Here is a 17,505-nt window from a genome sequence, read left to right on the forward strand (position 1 = left end):
ATAAGTTATGTACATTCATGGGTATGAAAGGTGCTAGGAAAATTTTTATATCTAATAAATTGGTCCCAAATTTAAGACATTCTGTATATATATATATATATTATATATAATGTACTTTTTTATGTTAAATGTTAATAAATGTTTTAAAAAAAATTATGAAACCAACATGGGCACAAAGATTCAATTTATATGAACTTGACACATTACATTTACATTACAATTACATTTTTACAAGATTTTTCATTTTATCATCTCAGACAACCTTATTTTTCAATAAACCATGCATTTTTCGAGTTGTGCTCTGCTTTAAAATATTTCATCGGTTAGAGAAATATTTGTAAGTGAATACTTTTAAGTCGGATCATGCCAATGAATCTGAACAAACCGCTTCACCAATCAGTCTGAAGGAATTATTAGTGAATCGGTCTGAATCAAAATGACTTAAAGATCCTTATGCAGTTATTCCAAACTGGAAAGGTCATGTAAATGTATTGATAAAATCTGAACCTGTCCTATACAATCAAAGTGCTTTTTATGTGGGCCAATGACGTGATGCTCATTTTTTTTGTCCAGATCTGTTGAATTATTAAAAAATAAATAAACTATATATATATATATATATATATATATATATATATATATATATATATATTATTATTATTATTATTATTATTATTATTATTAGTATATTAATAATTATTTATATATTAATAATTATATAATTATATATATATAATTAATATTAATAATAATTATTATTAGATTATTATTAATTATTATTATATAATATATATAATACAAAAATACAATTCACAAAACAAAACAAAAAAAATTGCATGCACCTCTTCTATGATGAGAATTTCTCAGTTTCTGAATTTAAAGTCATTTTGATATTTAAAAAAAAACAAAAAAATGTCATGTGGTGTACCATCCAGACAAAAAGTAAAAGTCTCATTAGCTGAAATTCTTGAAAAAATAAATGTTGACATGAGTAGTGCAGAATCATCATTTATTAATATTTCTTAAAAAAAAAAAAAAAAAAAAAAAAAGCAGTGAAACAATTGTGTATTAAAATAAGATTAATTTTTAAAAACACTTGTCCACCAGATCGAAGTCATGTGGTGTAACCAACACATTGGTAGCCATATTGTTGTTTATGTTGACAACAACCATAAAACAGAGCAGACACATTTAGACCTTCTAGACTGAGCGTGAAGTTTTTAAAAAACAGCCGATATTTTGACATTTTTATTTAAAAGGCACATTTCGTTTGTCATGTGGTGTAACCCTGAGAAAACTTCTTTATTTTTTACCTTGAAAAATGTGTTTGAAAACTTTTTGAAATTAATGATTAAGTTATTTATACTCTCTTGTATTCAAGGTGCAATGAATGTAGTTTAATACTTTTTACTTGATGGTTACACCACATGACATTTTTAAAGTCATTAAATATTTTTTGACAAACATTACATTTCTAAGAACTTGACACAAGTGTTTTAAACTAGATATTTTAAAGATGTCTTATTTGTAACACCTCGGACAACCATATTATCAATGACCCATATATGTGAATCGAAAGATATCCTCTCTACATTGACCTGTTTTTGCATCACATCTGTTGTGGTTCAGAGTGGAGGTGTGGCCAGAGCAGCAGGAGTCTATGGGTATCAGCATAGTTGGTGGGCAGACCGTTATAAAGCGACTGAAGAACGGAGAAGAACTGAAGGACATTTTTATTAAACAGGTGCTGCCTGATAGCCCAGCTGGACAAACAGGTGCCCTTAAAACAGGAGACAAGATCTTACAGGTATGAGAGCCACACACACACACTAGGTTAACTATTGCATTTAAGCCAACAACATACCACAAATAAGAACTGTTTTTAAATTTGTTAAAGGGATAGTTCACCCAAAAATGAAAATTCTCGCATCATTTACTCACCTTCATGCCATCTCAGATGTGTATTATTTTTTCTTCTGCAGAACACAAATGAAGATTTTTAGAAGAATATTTCAGCTCTGTTGGTCCATACAATGCAAGTGAATGGTGGCCAGAACTTTGAAGCACCAAAAACCACATAAAGGCATCATTAAAGTAATCCATGCGACTCTATTGGTAAAATCCATATCTTCTGATGCTATATGATTGTGAGAAACAGATCAATATTTAAGTCCTTTTTTTCCTATAAAATTTCCTCCCTGCCCAGTAGGTGGCGATTTGCACAAAGAATGTGAATTGCCAAAAACAAAAGAAGAATGTGAAAATGGTGATTTATTGTAAAAAATAAAAGGACTTGAATGTCGATTTGTTTCCCACCCACACCTATCATATCACTTCAGATGACATGGATTAAACCACTGGAGTCATATGGATTACTTTTTAGCTGTCAAGTTCTGGTCACCATTGACTTGTATTGTATGGACCTACAGAGCTGAAATATTCTTCTAAAAATCTTCTTTTGTGTTCAACAGAAGAAAGTAAGTCATACACATCTGGGATGGCATGAGGGGGAGTAAATTATGAGAAAATTTCGATTTTTGGGTGAACTAATCCTTTAAACACATGTGACCATTAATATAATGTTCTTTGCTGCTTTTTAAAGGGGCATAATCTACACTTTGGTAGCATTTTATCCCCCTGAGGTCCACTGGTAATGCTAGTCAAGATTTCCAGCACCAAAAATGGAATTTAGTCTTTAGTTTTACTATTTTCTACACTTTCTCTGAATTTTAAATTTAACAGGCAACTGTTTTTGCAACTGTACCTTTAAGACTTGTATATGTGAATGACCGCTGTTCTGATTGGCTAACCTTTTTTTGCAGCTTAGTTCCAAAAAATTAATGAAGTGAAGAGAAGGAGCTTTGCTTTTTTTTAACATTATTTTTTTGTCTATGGGAAAATGCCATTTTCAAAGAAATGTCCCTTTTAAATCTCTCTCTCTCTCTCTCTCTCTCTCTCTCTCTCTCTCTCTCTCTCTCTCTCTCTCTCCTGCCTCTGCCCTCTCTTCTCTCCCTCTTCCTCTGTTTGTGATCAAAAGGTGTCTGGAGTAGATTTGCAGAACGCCAACCATGAGGAGGCAGTACAGGCCATCAAAGCGGCCCACACTCCCGTGGTCGTCATCGTGCAGAGCCTGACCTCCACACCACGGGTAAACCTACCCTAAAGCATCCATATACATTAGCTCTCTTCCAGAATGAGTTGTCTTGCTGTGTACTGCGTACATAGGAAGCTACCTTCTAAGGCAACATCCTGACTTAAATGGAACCTCCAAAGTGACAGCTAATCAATGCATCACCAAACAGTGGATTTTCATGTGAAGCACACATGAGACTTGACATATATTTTATTCCAGTAGATTTTAGCAATGTGATACGCTTAATAAATTCAAACAATGCAGAGCAAACACACATAAATTGGGTAAAATATATCAATATTTAAAAATAGAGTGCAACTCTGTAATAATTAGAAAAATTGAATAATCTGGTTATTTCGATTGGACTAATCAATACTTTTCCATTCTGAATTAAATATAAGTAGATTTATAATCCACATTTCTCTTAATTTAGATGATTTTTAGGATGGCCTTCCCTATGAAGGATACATGCAATGCTTCTTTAGATTTGGGCCAAAATAAGGTATCTTAAAAGGCCTACCTTTTGAAACAGCCTTCGCAATGGGATGACATCTATGATGCTGTTTAGGTAGGCAGCTCAAAGGTGTTGGAACTGAGCTATTTACAGCATTTAAAACGCCATCATCATCATCTGCCACTGTGCACCATATGACCCCCCACCTATCCTCTTCACGGTCGGGTGCTCCCATTTATGAAAGTGGGGACCAATTAATTTCTAGTTCAACAATAATTCCACTCAGTTGCTACATAAGTGCTATTTGAAGTAATTTTCATGTAACTATGCACTCACAGGCCATTTCCAGCCATAGCTTTGCTTTAAAGGTCTCCAGTAATGTTTTGATTACTTTGTCATCACCCATATTTTCCAATAATATGTCTCTATCTCTCATTAAATATCCCTTTTGCATCCTTCAACTGTATCACCATACCCATCATGGCCTGTTCTCTTGCCCTGTGTCTTTGCTCTGACATGTTTGCTTAGGTTTATTCAGAGATGTCAGTTGTTTAAGCCAAAGTTTGCATCTGATAGAGCAATGAATGTTTGTCATTCTTTGCAAAACTCCTTGACTGTACATGACAATAAAAGTACAGAAAACCACTCATTTCAGAGCTTTAACTTGGTTGTTGGCATGCACACATGCTTCTGTTTCCCAGTCTTCTTCCCATGGTTTCCTTTTTATCTCTCCAAGTTCACTGTAAAAAAAAAAAAAAAAAGGAATTTTAGATAATAAATTTAAAAAGGTCTATAATATATTGATAGTACTATTTTATATTTGACTGTATATAAAATAGTACTATTTTACTATTATTTAAATTTTTATAAATATTAAAATTTGTATTATTTAAAAAATTGTATTTGAGAAATGTCAAAAAACATTTTTAAATAAATATTAAATTAGTATTAAATATTACAAAGTGGAGGCATTATTATAATTATGTAATACTTAAGGTCTATAAAAATTATACAATTTATAATATTTATAAAATAATATATTTGATAAATAATGTGAATATAATTGATTATATAAATAAAATAAATGCATTTTTCATTATATCTGTATATAAATATAACAATTATTAATGCTATATTTTTTTTAAAATATTGTTAATATAATTTAAAAATTACATTTAAAAAAGTTAAACCATTCCTTAATCTAGCTTAATGATTTTTCTGGTCTTATTTCTGCTTCGTCTGGTGCCCACCATAGCACTGCAGATTAATTCGATCCTGTCTCATGCCAGGTGCTAATGCCACCTGATTGGATGCTTTGAAATGTGACCGGATGCTTTCAATAGCAACAGTAGTGGAATATCAATGATTGATGTTTTTCTTTGCCTGAGATTGATTTTGTTCACTCTCAGCCTCTGCTTGGGAATGCACAAGTCTCTTGAGCTGATGCGGGTTTGTTATTCAGGACGCTGACTTTATGTGTGTACGTGCGTGTGTGTATGCATGTGTGTGCATGTGTGTGCATGCGTGCGTGCGTGCAAACGTGTGTATTTGCAGCCTGTCTCTGTGATGGCCTCCAGCATAAGACAGCACAAGGCTAAGACAAAAGCCGCCCAGGTGAGTTACAAGCCTGTGTTCTTGGGTCATCCTGAGTTGTGTCTTTTTGCCTTTAGCTCTGGGCTCTTCAGCACAAATCCTGCAATAAAATGCATATATTAACTAATATTGCAAGCAACATATAATGCAACAAGCCTTAATTCTGTACCAATCTAAGGTTTGAAAATCTTGAATATTGAGGATATAATAATACTTTTCAAAGTCAAATAATGGTTAAATTCATAACTGAACTTAAAGGCGTAGGCTAACAGAAGCTGCCAAAAAATTGTCCTTAGTTCTGTAGTACACTCTTCTGTATTTCTGTAAGTGGCTGCCTGCTGTGTCAGGGCTAGAGCTCAGATCTGCAGCATTCAATGCTATAGATTTTCACTAGAGCTCTAGTGTCCGTAATGATCCAGTTATTACAGCCCAGCCGCCTATAATAATCATGCTCTTGGTTCTGTGTCTTTACAATGAATCAGAATGGCTTATTTATTATGGTACTAAGTAAGATGCTCATGCGTCCACTAGTGTAAGTGTCTATGTAAGGTTTCCACTCACATCTAAGCACAACCAATAACAATCTCTTATATCCCTTGCCACATTCTGCAATTGTGAGAGAAAATTAAAGAATAGAGTACAAATGTGCATGAGCAAGCCTAAATCTCTGAGAAATGGTGTCTCCTTCTGGGAGACCTGCTGAAGAATCCCAATTTGAAATCTCATCTCTCTTGTATACCTCTGGAGTAGCCGTGTTTTGATTAAAACAGTTTTATCTAGCAATTAATTTGAAAATACAGTGATTTGCCTAATTGCTCTTCCATCCATTAGTTGAATTCGGCTCCCGAGGCTATGTGATTATTCACCGCAATCAGAACATGGGGCCCTCTAATTACACCTGCCAAATTTAATTAACAATTTAGCAACTCTTGCAACTGAGTTTGAAAAAAGAAAATAGAAAATTAGTATTGTGGAACATTGGATTTGAAAAATAAAGTGTAACAGACTATGTTCATTATGTTTATAGAAGTAGTCTGTCATTAATGAGTTTGCTTTGGTTATTAGCATTGTGGGATTAGCCTTGGTCAAAATTAATGAGTCACTTATTCTCATTTTCACACCTTTAATGCACATACTGGTAAATGCTTTCCCCCCTTTCCATATAATTGTTTTCATCAATCATTAGCTATTAATAAGCAGTAAGTGTTTTCAGGAGCAATGAAACTCTTTTATGGTGCTCATCTGTAAGAGCAGCTAAAAGCTAATTAATGCTAATAGATATGTCAGAGAAGTTTACATGGGCTACTGTAGCCACATTTCCGTTGAGAAACTGTTTAGATTAATTAGACACTGCTATCACACAATAAATGTCACTAAACCTAATATTTTGCATGTCATTTAGCATTTTTTAGTTATTAGTATTGTGAAATTAGCCTGGGTCAAAATTAGCCACTCACAAATTCCTATATTCACACCTCTAACACACATAAGTGCTTTTCCCCCATTTTCCATCATTCATTCACTATTAATCAGCAGTAAGTGCTTTCGGGAGCAGTGAAACTCTGTAATGGCGCTTGCCTGCAAGAGCAGCTAAAAGCTAAATGATAACAGATCTCTCAAAGATGCTAACATCAGCTACTGTTGTTGCAGCTCTGTTGATAGACAGTTAGGCTTGATTAGACACTGCTATCATGCAATAAATGTAAGGTTCAGCATGTTTAGCATGTTATTTAGCATTTTTGGTTTTTAGCATTCTGTAATTAGCCTTGGTTGAAACTCCTATATTAACACACCTCAAAGCGTTACATAAGCACTCCCCCCCTCCAATCCTTATTGTTCTTTTTGTTGTCCATTAGCAATTAATCAGCAGTAAGTGCTCTAGGGAGCAGTGAAACTCTGTTATTGCGCTCCTCTGTTAGTGCCACTTATAGCTAATTAATGCTAATAGATCCATCAGAAATGCTAACATGAGCTTCAGCTCGAGAGATGGTTTTGCTTGATTAGACACTGCCATCATTCAATACATGTCAAAAAATTTAATATTTAGCATGTTATTTAGCTTTGTCTTGCTTCTGATTTTGTCGGGTAAATTTGAGATAAGTCATCATTAGCGATGTTTGTAAGCATCACTTTTACTATTGCTCGTACTTATGGTTCGTACATGAACAAACCCATAACTCTGAAGTGTTAACCTTAAAATGCATTGAAAGCAAATGGTGACGGAAGCCTAACATCTCCTTTTGTGTTCTGTGGAAGAAAGAATGTCATATATAGGGTTGGGGTGAGTAAATAATGACAGAATTTAAATTTTTGAATGAACTTTCCCTTTAAGAAGCCTGTTGGAGAAATGCATAAACCAGCATTGAAAGGAGAACATGTTGTAAAACAAACAAACAAAATTAATAGGGGTATCTCTCACATCTCTGAAGTCCCTTTGCTTTTTCTTTCTCAAGCAGACAGCAGGACAGACCAGCGGCCCTCCGCCCATGCGTCTACCCCCACCCTACAGACCCCAGAGCCTTGTGAAAGAGGAGGAACAGCAGGAGAAAGAGAGGGAGGATGAGGTGCAGGCAAGAGGTTTGTGTTCTCCTTTACCATCATGCCAATCAGCCATGTGCAACTTAATTGAACATTCCCTTCAATATGTGTAGGCAGCATTTGAAAAGGGCAGTATACCCAAAAATTTCTCATTTGCTCACCCTCTTGTTGTTTTAAAACCTGTATGACTTTTTCTCAGTTGTGGAACATAAAAAGAGATTTTATGGCAAAAAGATGCAATAAAAAGTAACTGAGGCTTTCAGTTATGCCTAAAATCTTCTTTTGTGTTCAATGGAAGTAAGAAAGTAAAACAGGTTTGGAACAACATAAAGGAGTATAATTGATACCAGAGTTTTTACTATGGTCAGTTATCCCTTTAAGGCATAGTAAGTGTGCTCTGTAAACTGGTGCATTAATGCACCGCTTATCAGCCATTCATTTTCAGACTTCTCTTCTTGATGGACAATGAAACTTGTCTTCTGATGTTTTTCATTGATCACTCTATGAGCTTCAGTTGCCTTGATTTTGATGTGTTGTATTTGTGTGTGCGTACTTTGCATGCATGCAACCTTTTCAGCAAATGACAGGTTACCTTATCAGTGGCTAAAGCACATGCTCCCATCAATCAAATCGAAGTTTTCTGGGTCCTCTTACTGCAATCCATAAGTGAAATTGGAATGATGGAAGTCAATATTTGAGCTATGCCGAATGCGTCAACATTCCGAAGTGGGATTTTTTTTTTCTTCAAAAAGGCTCAGAGAGCCTCTCCAGTCCAGCGTGTTCAGGACAACCCAGTCAGCAGTTTACTTAATCCAACAGCAGACGTTTTCTTATGTTGGGGGATTAAGATAAGAGAAATTTTGTGTTGGATTTATTGAATGTTGAATGAACACAATCTAAAAACTTGTCAGAATAGGATTTCGGGGATTTGCCTTGCAATGTAGAATGTACGATAAGACGGCCTCTTATGTCAGGATTTTACCATTAGAACATAGAGCTAGAACATTATTACATAACACATATTTGCATGTTTCTTCAACTATGGGCACTATTTACTGTTTTAATATAATTTATTTAAGCTACTTTTCAAATGCACTATATGAATAGATTTAGTTTTACCCAGACTTTCAATCTTAAAATATGTTAATATGTAATGTTAATATGTTAAAATATTATTACATTTTAAAACCTCTGATAGTCAAATCAAAGAGTGAATTAATCATAACCAATTTTTTATGTGAAATTTCTAAATTTTAATTTGACACAAATGACAAAACTCCTCGTCATAACCAACAATTTTGCAACTAATGAAGTTTTATCAAGAGATTTTGTATTTGGTATCAGACACAAATGTCAGTGAAGAACATGCTTGAGATTAAATATGAGACGTAAAGTGTGCATAAAACAAAGACAAAGGTAAATATCACTTGTGAACGGAGTATTTTGTTGTGCTTCATTTCCGAATCAAGCTGTAATTTTGTCAAATTATGCAAAAGGTGTAAAAATATTTTTAATTATGTATTTAGGATACATAAATGACTAGCTATGAAATTAACTTTACCAAGACAAAATAAAAAATTTGCCATTTTATTCTAAAAATGTTCAAAAAGTACTTCCATAACTGTTATTGCCACCACAAAATGCTATCAAAAACAATCCATAATTTGAGTTGTGGTGGAAATGACACTGGGGCAGAAATGCTCCTGTAATGCATGTGTTTGCACTGTTGGACATTGTGAGTGGACAAATAAAATAAAAAATAGTAAGAGTGTGAAAAGTGTTTAAGTGTTTAATATAGAGGTCTGAAAGTGCCCATAGTTAAAGAAACACTCATTTGTAGGATTTGTACTGTACCTGTTTTATATTTTGGCAATTCTTTTATAACCTAAAATACCATTTCCAAAATCTAAATTCTGTTAGAATATTCTTGCATGCTGAGCGTTGCACTGGTCTCGACTGTTTCTGTGCCAGATTTATATTTGCTTAAGAATGAGTGAATGCCACCATCTGTTAGCATCTGTGATGAAGGCAGGAGAGAAGGCCGTTTATAGTTTGAGGTCGGAATAGAGACCTTGAAGCAGATATTCATCTCAAATCTGAGGCATCAGTCAGCCTTATGAATTATAAAAGACTCGCAAGATGGTCCATGGCAAACGCCAGGACTCCCAGTGCAGCCGAAAGACCCATTCTCCCTACAGATCCATCTTTGGCAGGGTTACCTGAATTTGTTTAAAAGCAGTTCTGAAGGAACTGCTGTTTTGTGGTCTGGGAACGATTCCAGTCTATGTGGTGTACATTTTGCATTGCAGACCTGAATAACCTGCATCTCCCTTTAGACTTGCAAAAACAACCATTGTTTAATAATCAGTATTGTGGTCAGAGCTGGAACTAAGATGTGTCGTGTATCGTTTCGCCATCAGTCTGGGGGGCAGAGTGCCCCTTAATCGGTAAGCTGTCATACAGGGCCGGGACATCAGAAGTTTCTGTGGGGGCTCAAAGGAGATCTAAAGGGGGCAAAATCTAAACCCACTATGATTGTGGTATGGAACGAACAGTTTGACTAACACAATCGTTAATTGGCAACTATTGACCTTAGACGACGTGGACGGCATTATTTTTTTTTGCGTTTGAAAATAAGGCTGCATGGGGAAAATGTACAGTTGATTCAGTTGAATAGCCTGTTAAGTACCTTGATGTTGATTGTTCAGCTGACGAAACAAGGAAAATTCCACTGGACATAAAATTCCCGGAACGATTGGTTGTGATGATTTGGTGTAGGGCTGCACAATTAAGGCAAATCGTAATTGTCCATAATTTCTCTTGATATTGTAATCCCTATTATTATTTCAAATTTTTAGAATTAACATTAAAAAAACGTATTGTGTAGTAGTACTCTCAACTTTACACATTTTACCATGTTTAAATCCAATATTCAAAATGTCTTCAATTTTCCAACAAAATCAGCACAGACAATACCATAAGTGATATTCTGTCTGGACCTAGACTAATCTAAGCGCTCTAATTCATCATTGCATTGATGTGCACAATGGACATATCTCTGATTGGTTACAATGCTCAATGTAAATAGAAATCTTAGACATGCCTTCAGTACACCTAAAGGAAATTCTTTAATTGACACGATTAGTTAATTGTGTAATTGTAATCTTGATTGTTTTTTTGAGTTGTGCAGGCCTAATTAGATCTGTTTTTGGACATTTAGATAGTTTGACCTATTCAACCTAAATTATATAAACAGACTATTGATTTATCTCTCAGCCTAAACCTCATTTTGATTTGCAAAAAAATTTATATGGCATCTGCCCTAACTAAATTTACTACCTTTACACTGGTTTCAGTTTTTTAATGTCATCGTTTCCGAAGTATGCAGTAATGAAGAGTTTTTTCGAATGTCTACGTTTTCAGTGAAAAAAAAACACTGTTCCAGTGTAAATGAGAGGCATAAACATATCTAAATCGATGTGTTTTCAAACGAAAATGTCTTAGCCTCGACACCCATAGACCATTCTAAATATGTCTAACCAATATTGCACACAAAAATGGTGGGCAGAAATCACCAGTTCCTATCTGATTAGCTGTCTGCTACGTGTAACTACTTATGCAATGTGGAGCACAAGTTGTTAATGGTCTTCTCAACCTCATGCTGGACCTCGGCTATCGAAAACCTCAAGAATCTGACATGTTCTTCATCATCTCTGAACATTCCAGCTTTTCTAGTGTGCTTGCGTGTAAGTCTGAGGTGCCACTACATTTCTGAATTCACTTCCTCACACTGCCCACTGCAATTACTGCTGCATGATTAATAACTCCAGTGATTCCAGGCATTTGGCAGGCTGTTTGGTTCTCCTGCTGCGTGTATGTTCTTACGCATGCGCAATTGAGTCTGTGTGTTGTGTCAAGCCTTTGCCGTGTGTGCCCTGGGGTGGCATGTTAGTGCTGTACTGGACTCTAATGGACACCTGCCAAATAGCAGCTAACTGTGCAAGCATCACTGTCAGAGCCCTTTTCCTCCCTGTGCACCCCCTTTAGGTTCGGTCCTTCCATTTCCTGTTCACTGGTTCTCACAGTACATTGACAGGAGAGGCATTTGCCTTGTTTTGTTTGAAGACATCACTGACTGTTGCTGTTGATGACGCTAACAGTCAGTACGTTTACAGTACATGCGCAGTTATAATCGAGCAATAGTGGGTTTTGCGTAGTCAAGCTACAGTCTTCATCTGTCTGTCCAAGTATGCATGACACAGTGAGTAATCAAATATTTAAAGCAATTGTGTCAAATACGCCAGGTTAAACACATGGTGTACATCACTTCTGTCTTTCGGAACTTGCACAAAATGCAGATGCCAATTGTGATTCGATTAACATGTACACAATGAAGCCGAGCTACAATTGCATTATCTACTGTAGGTCTGTTAGTCCGACTTTGCAAAAAAAAGGGACTGGTGTGGTTTCTTCCAGACATTTCTATTACATTTTAAGCAGACTTATTGTTTTTGTCTGACTAAAATCGAACTTTTAAAGTGCTTGCAAACTGGTTTTTGCTGGTCTCAGACCATGCCCTTACACAAAAGGCGATACCATGGTACTGTAATGCTTCCACGTGGTAATACCGTGGTACTATACGGTGAGATACTGTAGACCATGGTACTGAATGATTACCATATTCGAAAAACCATGATGTTTACATGGTACTCCAAGGTACTTCAAGAATACCGTGGTACTACCATGGTGTATGTACTGTACAAAAAACATATTAGTATCTTGGGACTTTTTGGAACTTTATTCACAAAGAAATGACTAAAGCAGCTTTCCCGATTCGTTTTTTACAACAAGTATTTTCCAAAATATTCCCTGATAGGAATATTATATTTTGTGGTCTTGACCACATACCTCTGTTTGTTTGGTGCTGTTTATTAGTTCTATACAATTATGAGCCCTGAAATATGGGTTTCAGTATCACTTCCTCAAATTTCACAGTGTTGCTAAGGCTGTCCTTAATATTTCAATGGCTGCTCCAGTTTTCTCATCCAGGAGAAATTCACCCAGCCTCTGAAGTTGAAGTATCACTGAACATTTTACCAAATCTATAAATCCTCTTTGAGAAATTTGGAATGGCAGTTGAGTTTTGCTTGTGGGCTTAATTTCTCAAAGCTAATCAGAAACATTTTCAACACCACAGCTAGAAGCTTTCAGATCAGTAACAGCCGTTGGTGAGCCTCAAACCTTAATAGACAGACAGAACAATTAGTATATCTGGAAAGAGCTTTGCTGTTTTTGCATGTTGACACTAGTGATAGACACTATTGGCCAGGCCGATTAATCGGATGATACTGGCAATTTTGAGATTATCTGCATTGTCCGATAACTGTGCCTGTGTTAGTTCACCCACAAATGAAAATTCTCTCATCATTTACTCACCCTCATGCCATCCCAAATGTATATGACTTATTTTCTTTTGCAGAACACAAATTATGATTTTTAGAAGAATATTTCAGATCTGTAGGTCCATACAATGCAAGTGTATGGGTGCAGAAATTTTGACGCTCCAGAAATCACTTGAAGGCATCATAAAGGTAATCCATACGACTCCAGTGTTTAAATCTTTATCTTCGGATGTGATGTTATAGGTGTGGGTGACAAACAGATCAATATTTAAGTCCTTTTTTGCTTGAAATTCTTCTCCCTGCCCAGTAGGGGACGATAAGCATGAATAATGTGAATCAACAAAAACACAAGAAGAAAGTGAAAGTTAAAGTGGAGTTTGTGCAGGGAGGACTAAAATATTGATCTTTCTCACCCACACCTATCATATCGCTCCTGAAGACATTGATTTAACCACTGGAGTCGTATGGATTACTTTTATGCTGATTTATGTGATTTTTGAAGATTCAAAATTTTGGCACCCATTCACTTGCTGAGCTGAGAAATTATTCTAAAAATCTTAATCTGAGTTCAGCAAATGAAAGAAAGTCATACACATCTGGGATGGCATGAGGGTGAGTAAATGATGAGACAGTTTTCATTTTTGGGTGAACTATTCCTTTAACAATCTCCCTTATGTCAGTTCCAAATTCTACCAACATTGACACAAATTCACATGACACAAAATGGTGGCTATGTTTCAACACCTGCTTTTGTTTCGTTGCACAATGTTTTTACATTTTTATTATATTTTAAAAAATAAATTGTTTCACTGCTTATTTATTTCAAGAAATAATACTAAAATATTCCAAACTGCTTATGCCAACATTTATGTTTTCAATAATTTCAGCTTTTAATGAGACTTTTATTTTCTTTACTGTCTCAAACAGTTACAACACTTTCATAGTAGAAGTGTATTCAATGTTTTGTGTGAATTGTATGTTTTATGTATTTTTGAATAACTTAATAGATCCGGAAAAACAAATTTAGCATCACGTCATTGACCCATTTGCCACTGAATAATCCAATCACTACAGTAATTGAAACTTTTTGAGTGGAAGTGATGACCTTGTTGTAGTTTTCCCTTTAACAAATACCATAGTTTTGAGGTGCTGTTCCTGAGCAGACATCATTTCTTCTGGTGGCAAATGAAAGGCTTTGTAAGAGCAGAATGTTCACTTCAGCTTCACTTCTTCCCTCATCTTCTCTTCTGGTTTTCTCCACGCAACGTGACTCATCGCTCTTACAAATTGGTGAGCCGCCTGCCTCCATCTTCTTCAGACAGGCCTTAATTAAGAGCTAAATGAAGCACAGCTAATGAGAAGTACTCTCTGCAGTGCTGGTGTCGATTTTATCGCTTCATTTATGGATAGAGAAAGGAAAAAGTACGGGGTCATCAAGGAAACCTTACGTTGTACCAGGTGAAGTGTTTATCATTGTTCTCTTGTTCTAAATGATCAATGACTGTAGTTCTTTTTTCCTCTTTATCAATCAATTTTCTCTTGTTTCTTGCATCTTCTGGTACCAGGCTGTGAGCTTCTTTGGCCCTGTGACTAGTGATGCACTGAATATTAGCATTCATCAGGCACTGATTCCATGACAGCTTGTGTGCATATATTTCAGCCAAAAATGCCTTGCCTCAGCAGCTTTTTGTCTGCAATGGCCATATTTTATCAGAAGATAATGATCTGAAGCTGTTTGATGACCAGGATCTGTCTTAGCCAGGATATTTCTTGGTATCATTAACTACTTCATGATATGATACACGGTATGATCGCAATGCATCACGTTATAATAACTGGATTGCGAGTAAAACTGCATCAAATGCACTTTTGAGGATTGTCCAGTACAGTGTCTCAAAGAAGCTTCTCAGACCACACTGAGAACTGCCACTTTCAGATTTTTTTTCGATGCTAAAAATAAAAGATACAATATTGTAAGGAAAACAATTGCGAGGTATCAATATGTGATCAGCCCTGATATACCTGATACTGTTGGCCCAATTAACAGTATTTCCCTCTTATGTCAGTTCCAAAATGTAGCCAAAAGCTTTGCCAGTGTATAGTGAACCTTTTGAAAAGTAAATATTGTGTAAAATAAGTGTTCATTAGCTGTAATTAAATTGTATGTGTATATATCTGCATCTTATTGGCCATCAGCCAATCAGATATTTTATCATTCATAAACTGATATTGGTCGATTTTGTAGAAAAGGCACTGGTGGGGACCACTGTGCAATCTTTAATTTACTCATCATTAGTGCAGTTATGTATTGAGAAAGTGAAAATAATGTGTCTGTTTCTCTTTTGCAGGCTAGAGAAGCTGACTTGTATGGACAGGGATTCCCCAATTGTAGTCTGTATTCTCATCACAAGAGCTGAGGAATACAAAAAAATGTCAAGGACTCTTTTTTCTTTTATTTCCTCGTTGCTTCTGTTCTGTGGGAGTTGGTAAGAGGTGCTATGTCTTTCATTGGCAGAGAGGCTGAGGGGTGTAGCACGGTCTCAAGGTAGTAATACTCTTGCTTACTTGGTGATGAAGGTTGGTTGCGCCATGTTTATATTGGTTTGGATTGAGCATTAAGGGATAGTTCACCCAAAAATTAAAATTCTGTCATAATTTACTCACCGTCAATGTCATTCCAAACCTGTATAACACCTTTCAATCTTCCATGGAACACAGAAAGATTTGTTAGGTCAGATATAAGCCTCACTATTCACAATGAATGTGAACGGTCACTGATGCTAGCATTTTGCTTAACATCTATTTTTATATTCCACAGAAGATAGAAAATCATACAGGTTTGAAACAAAATGAGGTTGAGTAAATGATGCCAGAATTATTGATTATTATTTATATTATTTTTGGGTGATCTCTTTATTGGGATCTTTTCTCTGTTAAGTGTTTCTTGGTGTTGCTTCTTTGGTCTTTATGGTGTCTTGCTGGCTTCTTTGGCTCAAATGTGGCTCTGCTAGGTCTCCTGATTGCATTCTGAGCTTTGCCGTTTCTCTTGAAGTTAAAAGTTATACACTGGCCAGTGGTCTCTGCCTATTCTCAACTACTGTGTTCTTTGTGGAAATGGAAACAGATTTAGATTTTTGACTCACTCAGACAATGTTTGCTTTCATCATTTCAGAAATGAAGAAAGTCCAACATGTGGTAAAAGACGCTGGCTACCACCCCTGGAGTTCGCTAGTTCGAATCCCAGGGCGTGCTGAGTGACTCCAGCCAGGCCTCCTAAGCAACCAAATTGGCTCAGTTGCTAGGGAGGGTAGAGTCACATGGGGTAACCTCCTCGTGGTTGCTATAATGTGGTTCGTTCTCAGTGGGGCGCATGATGAGTTGAGCATGGATGCCGCGGTGGATGGCGTGAAGCCTCCACACGCGCTATGTCTCCGTGGCAATACGCTCAACAAGCTACGTGATAAGATGCGCGGGTTGGTGGTCTCAGATGCGGAGGCAGCTGGGATTCGTCCTCCGCCACCCAGATTGAGGCTAATCACTACGCAACCACGAGGACTTAAAAAGCACATTGGGAATTGGGCATTCCAAATTGGGTGAAAAAGGGGCAAAATCCAAAAAGAAAGTCCAACTAAAGGCTAATTTGTATTTACTGGGCAAACAGGCTTCTAGTTTGCCTAAAATTATGACTAAATGCACTGATGTTTTTGTTCTGCTAAGGTGTTCGTTTGGTGATATTTCTGCTGTTTGCGTTCATCCCTTAAATTCTTGGCATATAAGAACTCGAAACCAATATGAAGAAATCGACCAATATCGAAGAGCATTGATGACTGTTTAAAACTAATCGTGGATGTGTTTTGAACGTGACTTTCTTTATTTACAATTGCACATGCCAGCTAAGGAGATTGTATTTGGCTACATTACATTACGTTGCATATCTTAATGTTACAAATGGATAACTTCAAAGCCCGGCTCTCAAAAATACACTTTCGTTAATATGAGACAGCTTTACCGACTGATGTGTCTTTTGCCAGAGGATTGGCAACCTTCTGTGATGCCACCCTCAACAGACTAACTTTAAATCTACACCATACGTAGTATAAACGCAGGCTTTGTTCGCCTGGGGTGCTTCAGTTAGTTCCGTAGAAAAAAATGTCAGCTACTTCAAATGTAAAAATTAGGCTTTACAGTTTTCAAGTCACCCTATTTGCTGAGCAGCTGCTTGGGAATTCAAACCACACTACTATACCTTTCCCTTTAAGGAGACGTATAAGTGACAGGCCTCCTCCAAATGCGTTTAGCAGTAAGCTGTGATAGAAAGAGGACTGGCAGAAATCTCCAAAGAGTCCCACATGTGAAGCGGCTCTCAATGTGATGGAGTTTACACA

The 17,505-nt window shown here is 36.2% G+C and overlaps 1 protein-coding gene across 1 annotated transcript in view; it reads left to right on the top strand.

The window, feature by feature from the left end:
• LOC127438903 (inaD-like protein) overlaps positions 1–17,505 on the top strand; it is a 163,299-nt gene that overhangs the window by 60,218 nt on the left and 85,576 nt on the right. The window contains 4 exon segments of the mRNA XM_051694807.1: positions 1,630–1,807; positions 3,038–3,148; positions 5,142–5,201; positions 7,634–7,757. Of these exon segments, the coding sequence (XP_051550767.1) occupies positions 1,630–1,807; positions 3,038–3,148; positions 5,142–5,201; positions 7,634–7,757 (473 nt within the window).

The sequence above is a fragment of the Myxocyprinus asiaticus genome, chromosome 50, assembly GCF_019703515.2.
Source record: "Myxocyprinus asiaticus isolate MX2 ecotype Aquarium Trade chromosome 50, UBuf_Myxa_2, whole genome shotgun sequence".
In the NCBI taxonomy this organism is placed as follows: Eukaryota; Metazoa; Chordata; class Actinopteri; order Cypriniformes; family Catostomidae; genus Myxocyprinus; species Myxocyprinus asiaticus.